The sequence below is a fragment of the Conger conger genome, chromosome 17 (genome assembly GCF_963514075.1).
Source record: "Conger conger chromosome 17, fConCon1.1, whole genome shotgun sequence".
Taxonomy (NCBI): Eukaryota; Metazoa; Chordata; class Actinopteri; order Anguilliformes; family Congridae; genus Conger; species Conger conger.
The window spans coordinates 8257821-8269578 of record NC_083776.1 but is presented as its reverse complement, the minus strand read 5'-3'; the positions used below and the strand labels follow the sequence as shown (position 1 = coordinate 8269578).

Genomic DNA, 11758 nt, shown 5'->3' with positions numbered 1-11758 from the left:
GAGACCACTTGCCTCGTCGCCGTCTGGTCTGTCCACTCACATTTTGATGCTTCCTGGTAGATTTAGCTATTTCTCTATTTATTTGGACACCTCCTTTAGTGATGCTTGTCTATTGCAAACCAATTTCTTGTTGAGTGAGACAGATGAAATACTATTGGTTTACACATGGGCGCACTCCGAGGATGGAAAGATATGAATCAAGAATCAAAATCGCATGTACATCGTTTCTTGTCAGAAGTAGCCGAAGCACCTCAGTTCAGAAGAAACTAACACGATATAGATCCGTGAGCTATTTCGTGACTGTTAAACGTAAAAAAAGTGTTCATTATAAATTAAACAAAACAACTTCTCATGCATCAGATATGTCTACATTTAATATGACGTGTACGCTACTTGCCTGGACCACTTCCTCAAAATGTTTAATCCTATTCTTTTCGAGCTATGAGTGCGTGAGAGCTGGTGTGGGTTTGCGTGTGCTTCTCTGTGCAGTAAATCTTTGTGTAAATCTGAAATAAAACATATCTTTCTAGACGTAAACGAATGAGTTAATGGATTGATTCAAAGAATGCGCACCCCTCCACCATGCGTCATGCTATTTTCAATTAACCCACCCTGCTATTTTTATCCTCCCCTGGAAGACCTTCAGAGACAAACTCCTCATTTGCACAAACTGACATCCTTATTCATAAACCAGGTTCCATTCACATCTCTGACGTTCATCTTCCTCAGACCTCTGACGAAAACTGGTCCTTTATAAGACACGGGGAAAAAAATACACACGGTCTGAGCCGATTATATTATGTGGTAAAGCTCCTCAACAAGAAACCAGGCGGTTTTCGTTTTTTGGATACCTATTCTTCGTCATTTTATAGCTACTGTTTGTAACTGCTCGGCAGCAATCCAAGAAACATTTACAAAGGTAGGTAGAGCTCTCCAAGTGGATTAAACAGGTATTGGATAGCCTACTTGTTTTCGCGTGAAGTTCTGAAGTTTCAAAGGTATTTAAGTTTTAGGTAGGTTAGTTTGATTTGCAATTGTATAGCTACTGTGTTTTGGGTAAAATGCTTATAGAGCTTTTTAAAATTGCTTCGAGAAGCAATATTCTGATTAGTGTTGATGTAGTAGTGCAAAAAAAGAAAAGCGTATCTGTCAGTATGACTTGGACTTGTGGGCAGCTTTGATTTCTTCTGCCTTGCCCGACAAACTCTCCCAAGCGGAGTTAAATGCATTACTTACATTCGGTCCCCTGCAAAGTGGTTAATAAGGCTCTACTCACGAAAAAGGAGTTGTAGAAATATAAATGAACACCTCAAATAACATGCAATACCATGAAAATATAAAGGAACAAGAGAAGAACTAGAGCTTGAACGTGCAAATTATCAGAGAATCGGCTACTACGCGATTAAAAATGTTTGAAAGTTAAAAATCAGCGGACAGGATGAGGCAAACCTGATGAACCATTTAATGAAATGCTGTTTACTAGAAAGAAGACCGTTAACTAAAATGGTTATGGCTTGGGATAATTTTGTAACAAGTGCATTTATCACTTGCCTATTGAATTAACTAGGGTATATAGTGCATACATAATGACAACAGTCGAAGTGTCTACAGGCGCAAACAATGATTACTTCGACAAACTTGTAGAGAACTGGTCACTTAGTTGTTCAACGTTGGTCTATGGTTTCGCTGGGGGTGTCTAATCGTTTGTGTGCGTTTCTCTGCAGGTCTAAATGAGCCCCGGGTCTTTCGGTCTTACACATTGATCTCAGCAGTAGAAGATGGCTATCCACGCGGAAGGACTGGTGGCGATCGTTATCTTCTATTTGCTTATTCTGTTCGTTGGAATATGGGCTGCTTGGAAAAATAAAAACGCGGGGGCTGAGGGCGCAGACCGAAGTGAGAGTATAATGGTCGGAGGAAGAGATATAGGTCTATTTGTTGGCGGATTTACCATGACCGGTAAGTTGCGATCTGCACGTATGGTTCGCTTTTGGAGATGACCAGTCATGTCACTTGTTTTTACCAAAGGCAACTCACCTTTTCCCCTTTGATGTCAAATTCATTAAGTACCACTCAACAAAGGGTTTACTAACATCAGAATGCTAATAAACAATCTGATTCAATTAGCCAAACAATTTTAAAGCAACCCTTTCAGCTACCCATCGCGTTCTTTTGCGCACGTACAGCAGGCGCACCCGAAATGCTTCCGCAGAGAATGGTCCTAGGCGATAAATAATTAAATTAATACATGTATGGGGCTAGTGCTGGTTTGTTTATGTCAGGTAAAATGCACGGTTTGGTTCAGTTTTTTTTAATACAGTTCACGGGCAGCAGATATGTGTTGTACGTGGAAATTAAATGCGCCCAAAGTCTTTCAAAACGAAATGCCTTTGATGCTATTTTAATGAGAGGAAACCCTGAGGATAGCCCTTTAATGTGGAAAAATCGTGAATTATTCATTCATAATTTACTACAATATCGAAAAAGCTAATGGCAATCTGTGATGAAAGACATACTTAACAATTTCCGCCCATTTCAATATATTAATATATCAAGGGGATGGTGTGAAAAGTTTGAACTTTTATTGAGATTGCATTTCTAAAATTTTAACTGATTGATTGATTGACTCGATTGATTGCGAAATTTGATGTTAAAAAACATAATCGCGCCTGAGTTCTGCAATCGAATTACTTTGTCTCAGACTATAAATGGGAGCAAGTGCCATAATTAATACAGGATGTTCAAACCGATTGACATTTTCTAAAAATATATATAGATATATTAATACTTCACTTTACTCCATATATTGCGCTAATATCTGCTACAATTTGTAGATTAGAGTTTGTGTCATTGTTTTTTTTTCCCCAGCAACCTGGGTCGGCGGTGGCTACATCAATGGAACCGCCGAAAATGTCTATTTGCCAGGGTATGGGTTGGCTTGGGCGCAAGCTCCATTTGGATACGCGCTCAGTTTGGTAGTAGGTATGAGCTCTTAGCTACTTTTCACAGTAAACACACACACACACACACACACACACACACACTACATATTTTGTATGGGGATCAGCCAGTTTAGTGGATGTTTCCTGGATTCAATTACAAAAAGGTCGTGGCGCTGTTAATTCTGATTTATTTCAGGTCATTGATTGAATATTGCTTGTTCTGATATTTTACAGTAGGCTATTGCAGCATTTTAATAATACGAAGCGATGACAGCATTGCTGTATGTCTGGAAAACAGCATACATACATGGTGGGTTATATGTGGGTTACTTGAAATACATTAACCTTTTTTTATTATTGAGGCTACTTTATATTAAATGCACTTGTAAATCGCTTTGGATTAAAAGCGTCTAAAATGTAAATTGAATTGTCAATGTAATTAAAAACCCGAAAACGGCTGGATTGGCACGATTAACACGTAAACTATACCTGTAGGCAACTGCTAACTTGTTGAATTAATTGTCGTTTCGTGACGCAAATTGGAATCACGTGCCTTTCCCTTGACCCCCAGGTGGTCTTTTCTTCGCCAAGCCCATGCGCTCCAGAGGTTACGTCACCATGCTTGACCCCTTCCAGCAAATTTACGGGAAAAGAATGGGTGGTCTTCTCTTCATCCCAGCGCTCATGGGAGAGATCTTTTGGTCAGCGGCCATTTTATCTGCTCTTGGTACGTAAGATACAAATGACCATAAAATGCAAAGATATGCAAATGTATTCACGTGAATGCTACAGTTTGTGAAACGCAGCCTTTAATGGTCCTTCAAAAGACCAGTCTCTCTAATTCTGCTCTATGTCTTCTGTACAGGGGCTACCCTTAGTGTGATTGTGGACATAAACATCAACATTTCAGTGGTGGTCTCTGCCCTCATTGCCATCTTCTACACCCTTGTGGGTGGGCTGTACTCCGTGGCATACACAGATGTTGTCCAGCTTTTTTGTATCTTCCTTGGGCTGGTGAGCATACCGAAGGGGAGGAGTTGGGAGGAGGGGCCATGTTGTGCAACTGTCAGTGCAAAAATGGACATCAAAAGTCATCCAGCTACACTGAATATGTCCAGCTCTCATATACACTGCAAAAAAGGCCAACTGATGTGTATGAAGAAAACACTTAAGGGTGTGTTTGCACAATCACACAAAATCAGTTTATCACAACATTCTGCAACCTATAAAAGTTGTAATATATATTTTGTTAAAGACTAATGTCCAACAAGAGGCTACTGTGAAAGGTAGCTCCCATAATGTCTCAGCTGCTCTGTTTGTCATGCATCAGCAGCTGAGACATTATGGGAGCTGAATCTTTGGAGTATTTCATGCTTTCATTTGAACTACCAGACCATTATTTCACAGTAGCTTCTTGTTGGACATTAGTGGAACATAGAGAGAGAGAGAGAGAGAGAGAGAGAGAGAGAGAGAGAGAGAGAGAGAGAGAGAACAAATATGAAGATTTGGGATTCAGCCGTCAAATCTGAGAAAACCCCACGCACTTGCGTCACAGTAGCCAGTTCACATCACATCAAAGTGCGTGCACAGACCTACGTCCTTCAATGCGGCGAGGAGTGTCATGAAAGCTATGAGTGGCCATTTTGTCTGCTTTTGATTTTCAGTGGGTGAGCGTGCCCTTTGCACTATCCAATCCGGCTGTGTCGGACATAGGAGTCACAGCTAAGAAGTACATCTACCAGGAGGCCTGGCTGGGAGAAATCAAATCAGGAGACGTAGTTCAGTGGATGGACAACTTCTGTCTTCTGGTAATTTAAATGCACTAATCTAGTAATTGGCTATTTTAATCACTGAAACATTAGTTTCATTATGGGGTATGAAGAAACGTTATATTAAATTCCGATCCTATGTTTTATTAACTGTTTGTCCCACAAAAGTTGACTTTGATGAACCAATATTTCAGAATCATATCAGACGAGGGTTAACACAGAGAACAGCATGCTGTCAAGGGCTTTGTTCAGAAATATGACCTTTTATTTATGATTTAATTATCAATTCAAACGTTAAATGAATTGCAACTTCTGCCCAATCAAAAACAAGATATATATACTTTTTTTTTTTTTTCTGGGAGAGGCCAAAAAAATGTATAATGCATGCTCATTGATTACATTCAAACGCCTTTGCAAATGAAACATATATCTGTACTCCCATTTACCCCTCAGACAAATACAGTATTTAGTCATTTCAATATATAGTAGCTGCATTCTTATGAAGAGAAACGTATTACCAGGACTCCACCAGTGATATATCTAATAACTAATGTTTTTCAGTAGATTTGGGGCTTGCATTCAATCAGACTACAATGCAGTTTGTCCATAACTCTGAGTAACAATTTGAATGACCTTTTTCTGGAACTTGGCTGGGGATGGTCAATATGAGTAACAGAGATGGCTGTGTAAGAATCAGAAACAAAACCTAATGAGCCTGGCTCAAGATGGCGACTGAATAAGGACAAATCGCATTGCAGTTAGGTCGAACAGAGCCCTGCGTGTGTGTGTGTGTGTGTGTGTGTTCGTTCCGTCGGGTGTCTGTATTTACAATGGCGTTTTTGTTTCTAGATGTTGGGGGGGATTCCCTGGCAGGTCTATTTTCAACGGGTTCTTTCTGCCTCTTCAGCTACCTACGCCCAAGTCCTCTCGTTCCTGGCCGCTTTCGGCTGCCTGGTCATGGCCGTGCCCTCGGTCCTGATAGGAGCTGTAGGGGCATCCACAGGTAAATGCACAGACACAGGCACACACCGTCAGGCGTTCGCTGCAAGCCGACCTTCAACGCAACTATGCCATGTACTGTACCACATCACGTACAACGCTTACTGTCCTGTTGCAGCTACAAGTCAGTGTGTTAAGGCCCGTTTAGATACGGTATACAGAAAGTGCAGCATTTAGTGTTTAAGCTCTCATACATTGTTCTGATTACAGCATGTATCGCAGGAGGGATTTTCCATGTTTACACAAGTACAGCATTCAGTGCAGCATTCAGCATTCACATACACAGATGCACACACCAGGTAAAGTAGAGGTAAAGCTATACATTTCATGCAGCAGCGTATCTGCGAATACTAGAGTAAGTCAGCTCCGTAGTTAATTGGCTGTGTTGTTTTGCTCGCATGATTTATGGATGTGTTTTCACTGCACTGACTTGTAGTAGCATCATTGCCAGATTAATCAGAAGAGGCATAAATGAATTTGGAAGTATTCATAAAGCTAGCTCTGGGCTCTGCAGTCTAGTATTTGCACGAGCCCCTGTATTTGTGTTTGCTTGGTGCTGTTTTCCTCACCGGAGGACTGTGATTCATACGGCTGGCCCTTTTGATTTCTTGTCTGAAAAACCCCAGAGGTATCCCCTTCCAGCTGTTTGGTCCCAGGGTGGAATCGTGTTCATTTTAGATCTTGAAAATGTTGCAGACACTGGCGAATAAATAACAACAGATGGGCCCTATCCTTCATTATTGAAGGGTATCCATTTAACGAGGCGCTTTCAGTAAATATTACATCTGAAGCAGTTTAATTAATTTTGTTGATGTCAAGCTCTTGCTCCGGCGACACATTTCATTAACAGCTGAGTGTCGGGTTCCAGGGAAAAAGAAGAAGAGACAGATTGACAAAAGGATTCATGGATGAGTAAGATGAGTGTGGAATGTGATAGCGCTTCAGTGGAGTTCTGAAGCACACTGCAGTTCATGGGGATAATGTCTGTGGAGTTTCTGCAGTGAAAGGTTAAATGGAGAGCTTTGTTTCTGACGTTACATTACCAGAGACTTTGTTCCGGCTACCCTGTCTGTGGCTGCAGGATTTTTGATTATAAAAAAAAAAGTGGTCATTGCTTGTGTGAAAAGTGTAGCTACTGATAGATACATTCAGATTTAACTTAATGCAGACTCACAACAGTCATATCCTGGGGAATTTAGACACATGAAAATATTTTACACATTGCAGGTACCTTGAAATGTTGTTGTCACATTTGTGTGTGTGCGTACATGTGTATGTGTGTGCCTGAGTCTCTCCCATTGTAGTTTACAGCTGTGTTTTTTGGGGGCGTATTTTACACAGACTGGAACCAGACCACCTATGGGTCAGTGCCGCCGATGATGAAAGACGAGTCAGACATGATTCTACCCATAGTGCTCCAGCATCTGTGCCCCCCCTATATTTCCTTTTTCGGTCTGGGGGCCGTGTCCGCAGCAGTGATGTCATCGGCTGACTCGTCCATCCTCTCCGCCAGCTCCATGTTTGCCCGCAACATCTACCAGCTAGCTTTCCGCCAATCGGTGAGAGCCACACCCATCTGCCTCACATACAGACGTCTACCTCACACACACACCCGTCTGCCCTACACACACACGTCTACCTCACACACACACCTGTCTGCCACACACACACACACACCTGTCTGCCCCACACACACACGTCTACCTCACACACACACCCGTCTGCCACACACACACACACATCTACCTCACACACACTCGTCTGCCACACACACACACACACCCATCTGCCCCACACACACACCTGTCTGCCCCACACGCACACACACCCATCTACCTCACACACACACCTGTCTGCCTCACACACACACCTGTCTGCCCCACACACACACCCGTCTATCTCACACACACACCTGTCTGCCTCACACACACACCTGTCTGTCCCACATACACACACCTGTCTGCCTCACACACACACACCTGTCTGCCCCACACACACATACACCTGTCTGCCTCACCCACACACACCCGTCTACCTCACACACACACACACACCTGTCTGCCACACACACACACACCTGTCTACCTCACACACACACCTGTCTGCCACACACACACACACCTGTCTACCTCACACACATACCTGTCTGCCCCACACACACCCATCTGCCTCACACACACCTGTCTGTCTCACTCACGCCTCACTCTCCTTTAAATGGGCTCTCCTCTTCCTCACCAAAAGAAGAGATGCTTGATTCCTTTAAGATTTTCTTTTTTACTTTTTGCATTATTATGAAGCCACTGGATTGTCTTAGACAATGGGGCCCCAGCTTTTCATCTGAAGCAGCACTTTCTATTTATTCATCTTATTTTGTACTGTCTGAATGACAATATTTGTTTCTAAAAAGTTGAAGAGACTATGTCTGTCACAGCACACACAGATGGAAGCGATATGTTGCTTCATCATAGTGCCATGTTGCTAAAATGTATGGGAAGGGTAAAGAATACAGATAAATATTTTAGAAATACTGTGTTTATGAAATATATTAGATTTAAGTGACAATTGCACATATACTTCAATGCCACATAAATCCTTTCAAATGCAATCAGAGTGCAGAAGCAAAATCATTGCCGAGATCGATTCAGGCAGTGAATCAATCCTGTGTTGAGCTTTTAGGAGAAGCGATACAGTACCTGGAAAACCATGATTGGTCACGCTTTTTTAAAAGACATTTTATATTTCTTTTCTTTTCATTTTTTTGAGTGAAATGCTCCAGGTTATACCTTTGGAACTGAATTGTAATTGAGCTGACGAGAAAGGACTTTTGCATTTCTTTTATTTTTTTGTCCACGGTGCCGCAATTATTTTTCCATCCGCTGAGGTCTTTTATGTATTTTGAGCGTCCGTCTGGGGTTTTCCTCTCACAAAACAGCAGTGTGCAATTAGCAGCCCGTTAGCGGCTCCCTCTGATGCAGCCCCGCACGTCAGATGATCCTGGAGCCTCCTGCTCAGGAGCCGGGAGCTCCGTTTCTCTCTCTCGCTGTGAACGGCACTGAGCATTCCCTATGAAAGCCACCTCGTGTGTGCCTCATTAACCGCGCCGCATTTAAGCGGAGTGAGCTCCCGTTCTCAGGGAGACTCGCAGGCACTCTCCTCGATAAGTGGTTTATTAAGTCCTTCTTTTTTTTTTTGCTCCGAGCGTGACCATTACATTACATTAACGGCATTTGGCAGACGCTCTTATCCAGAGCAACATACAGTTGATTAGACTACGCAGGAGATAATCCTCCCCGGGAGCAACGCAGGGTTAACGGCCTTGCTCAAGGGCCGTGTGGCTGTGTGGATATTATTATTGCGGCTACACTGGGATTCGAACCGCCGACCTTGCGGGTCCCAGTCCTTCACCTTAACCGCTACGCTACAGGCTGCACCTAACCGAGCCGCGTTTCCGTCCCTCAGGCGTCGGACCGGGAGATCATCTGGGTGATGCGGATCACCATCTTCGTGTTCGGGGCGGCGGCCACCGCCATGGCGCTGCTGACGGGCACGGTGTACGGCCTGTGGTACCTGAGCTCGGACCTGGTGTACGTGATCATCTTCCCCCAGCTGCTCAGCGTGCTGTTCGTCAAGGGCACCAATACCTACGGCTCGGTGGCCGGGTACTTCTTCGGCATGCTGCTGCGCATCGGGGGCGGGGAGCCCTACCTCTACCTCCCGCCCTTCATCTACTACCCCGGCTGGAGGCGCGAGAGCAGGGTGCACCACCTCACCAAGAAAGTGGAGTACTTCATCAACCAGAGGTTCCCTTTCAAGACCGTGTCCATGCTGGCCTCGTTCCTGGGGAACGTGATGGTCTCGCACCTGGCCAAGTACCTGTTCGAGAGCGGGAAACTGTCGCCGAAGTACGACTTCCTGGACGCGGTCCTCTCGAAGCACAGCAAGGAGATCATGGACAAGGCCACGCTGGTGGGCAACGACAACATCACCCTGTCGGAGCTGGCTCCGGTCAAACCGCGACTCAGCACCACGCTGGCCGCCACCTTCACGAACAAAGAGGCCCTGAGCGACGAGGAATCCAGTCCCGACTCCAGTAACGAGAACGAGTAGAGTTCCAACCGCCGCCATCCCCCTCCCCCCTGCTCCCGCCCCCCCGACCACCATCCCCCTCCCCCCTGCCCTCTCCCCCCAACCGCCACTGCCCCTCCCAGCCCGGCCCCGCCCCGTCTCCGGCGTTGGCCAAGTACGTCGAAATCCAATGGGGGGGGGGAAGCAAACTCAGTTTCCAGTGTGTTAAATCAAGATCAGTGGCATTCCAGCGAGATTAACATACACACCGATTTGTATTCATTTGTTCATTGTTTTGTCTCTCTCTCTGTCTTGGAAGTTTTCCTTTTAATTGCTGCTATACCAAGTCATTTTGTAAAACAGTGTAGTCTCTGGAGGAGGGCTGATGTTCAGTCATCAAAATGCCCAGAATGAAATGGAGAGTACTAAGGGGAGATGGCGCTGGGAGGATAGTGCAATATAGAAAGAAAACATGTTTATGAGCGTCTGCTATTAGGGCCTGGAGGACTAACAACTAGCAGGGGTATGTATGAAACTCTCTTTGATTATTTTTATCAAAGATTATGCTCAGAAGGAAGAGGAAAATAATGTTTAAAAAGACAGAGCAATAACATTTGAATAGGTTCTGACCTCATACAATAGTTAACGCATAATAATTGTCTAAAAGTTTGAATGAAATTTGCTTTATCCAAAAAAGTAAGCATAGTCCTTGTGCAATATTTCCACAGCTGTCTGAAACCAGTGGCACACATACACCGTCTCTACATAAACACTCGTAATAATGCATTGTTCTGCTAATTGACCCTCTGTTAGCTTTTTTCATAGGCTAGGTGATAACCAGTCAGATTGCATAGCAATTGTTGCTAATTGCTATTAGCTCCATCAGGCTTTTGCTTCAGAGCATGGGCAGCATTAACTTAGAAAGTATTAGGTGTGCATTTATACATTTGGTATAAATAAAGTAAATGTTCAAATGGTACACACGGGGCAGTTTTCAGAGATTCCAGGTATTCTCGCAATCCATGGTGTGGCTTTTATTTCCTTATTTCCTAAACTATAGCTTAACTTTGCAGAATGCAAACTCTTATACTACAGATAGTTGCACCACCAGCTCAACATTGCTGAACTATATGAAAAAAACTTTTTTCAGTTCACAATTTCTTGATGTAGTTTCTCAGATAAAACACTAAATTAGTAAATGCTTCAGCTTGCTTGTTATCTTGCATAACTGATCTATTCTAGATGATGGAACATGTTGCAGCTAAGTTAACCAAGCTTCCTGCCTTCATTAATAATGTCAGCTTGCTATCTATGATCTTTAGTCAATGGCATCAGTGGGCAAACTTTGCTGCATAGTTCTGTCAACACTTACAGAGCACATTTGATCCCAATTTGACGCATACGTTCTCTGCCAAATTTGAATTAATTCTGGACTGGCTATCTACTTACACGGTACATGGGAATCAATTATACCTATCTTGCCAATGTTACCTGAATTTTTACCACTTTAAAGGCATACTATGCAGGGTTTCTACCTTGAAAATATGATGAAAACAAACATGCTGTCAACCTATGATACACTGGCAACCTGTGTCTGTGTTTACTTCCGCCCAATACCTTGCTTGTCGACTTTCTTGTTATTCTAAAAACTCATCGTGCCGCTTCTTTGCGTGCGCTTAAGTATTTTTTATTATCTGAAAGACATGTGTCCCGTACACAGAAGTCATACGTTCTATGATCCAACAAAAATAGACATGGTTTGGTTACTACAGTGGTGAACTGGGTTTGAGAGAGATTAGTCTTGGCTTCTAACCGTTAAGCAAGTGGCTGGCTAGCGTTAGCTAACATTCAGTTTCGTATGTCAACTACCTGGCCATGATACCTGGGTCCGTGCTGCACAGTACTAACATTACTGCTTATATTTTCGGGAGATTCTTACGAGCTTATTTCCTCTCCTGGGCAGGGAGCTCATGCCTAAATCCA

At 43.5% G+C, this 11758-nt stretch overlaps 1 protein-coding gene across 1 annotated transcript; it reads left to right on the top strand.

Annotated features, from left to right (window-relative positions):
• Positions 1–804: 804 nt before the first annotated feature.
• On the top strand, positions 805–9825 carry LOC133116957 (high-affinity choline transporter 1-like). The gene is made up of 9 exons (XM_061226994.1): positions 805–919; positions 1725–1959; positions 2869–2982; positions 3514–3669; positions 3808–3956; positions 4607–4750; positions 5561–5714; positions 7052–7269; positions 9170–9825. The coding sequence occupies exons 2-9, from the start codon at positions 1779–1781 to the stop codon at positions 9815–9817; spliced, it is 1764 nt and encodes a 587-aa protein (XP_061082978.1). The 5' UTR covers positions 805–919; positions 1725–1778; the 3' UTR covers positions 9818–9825.
• Positions 9826–11758: the final 1933 nt, after the last annotated feature.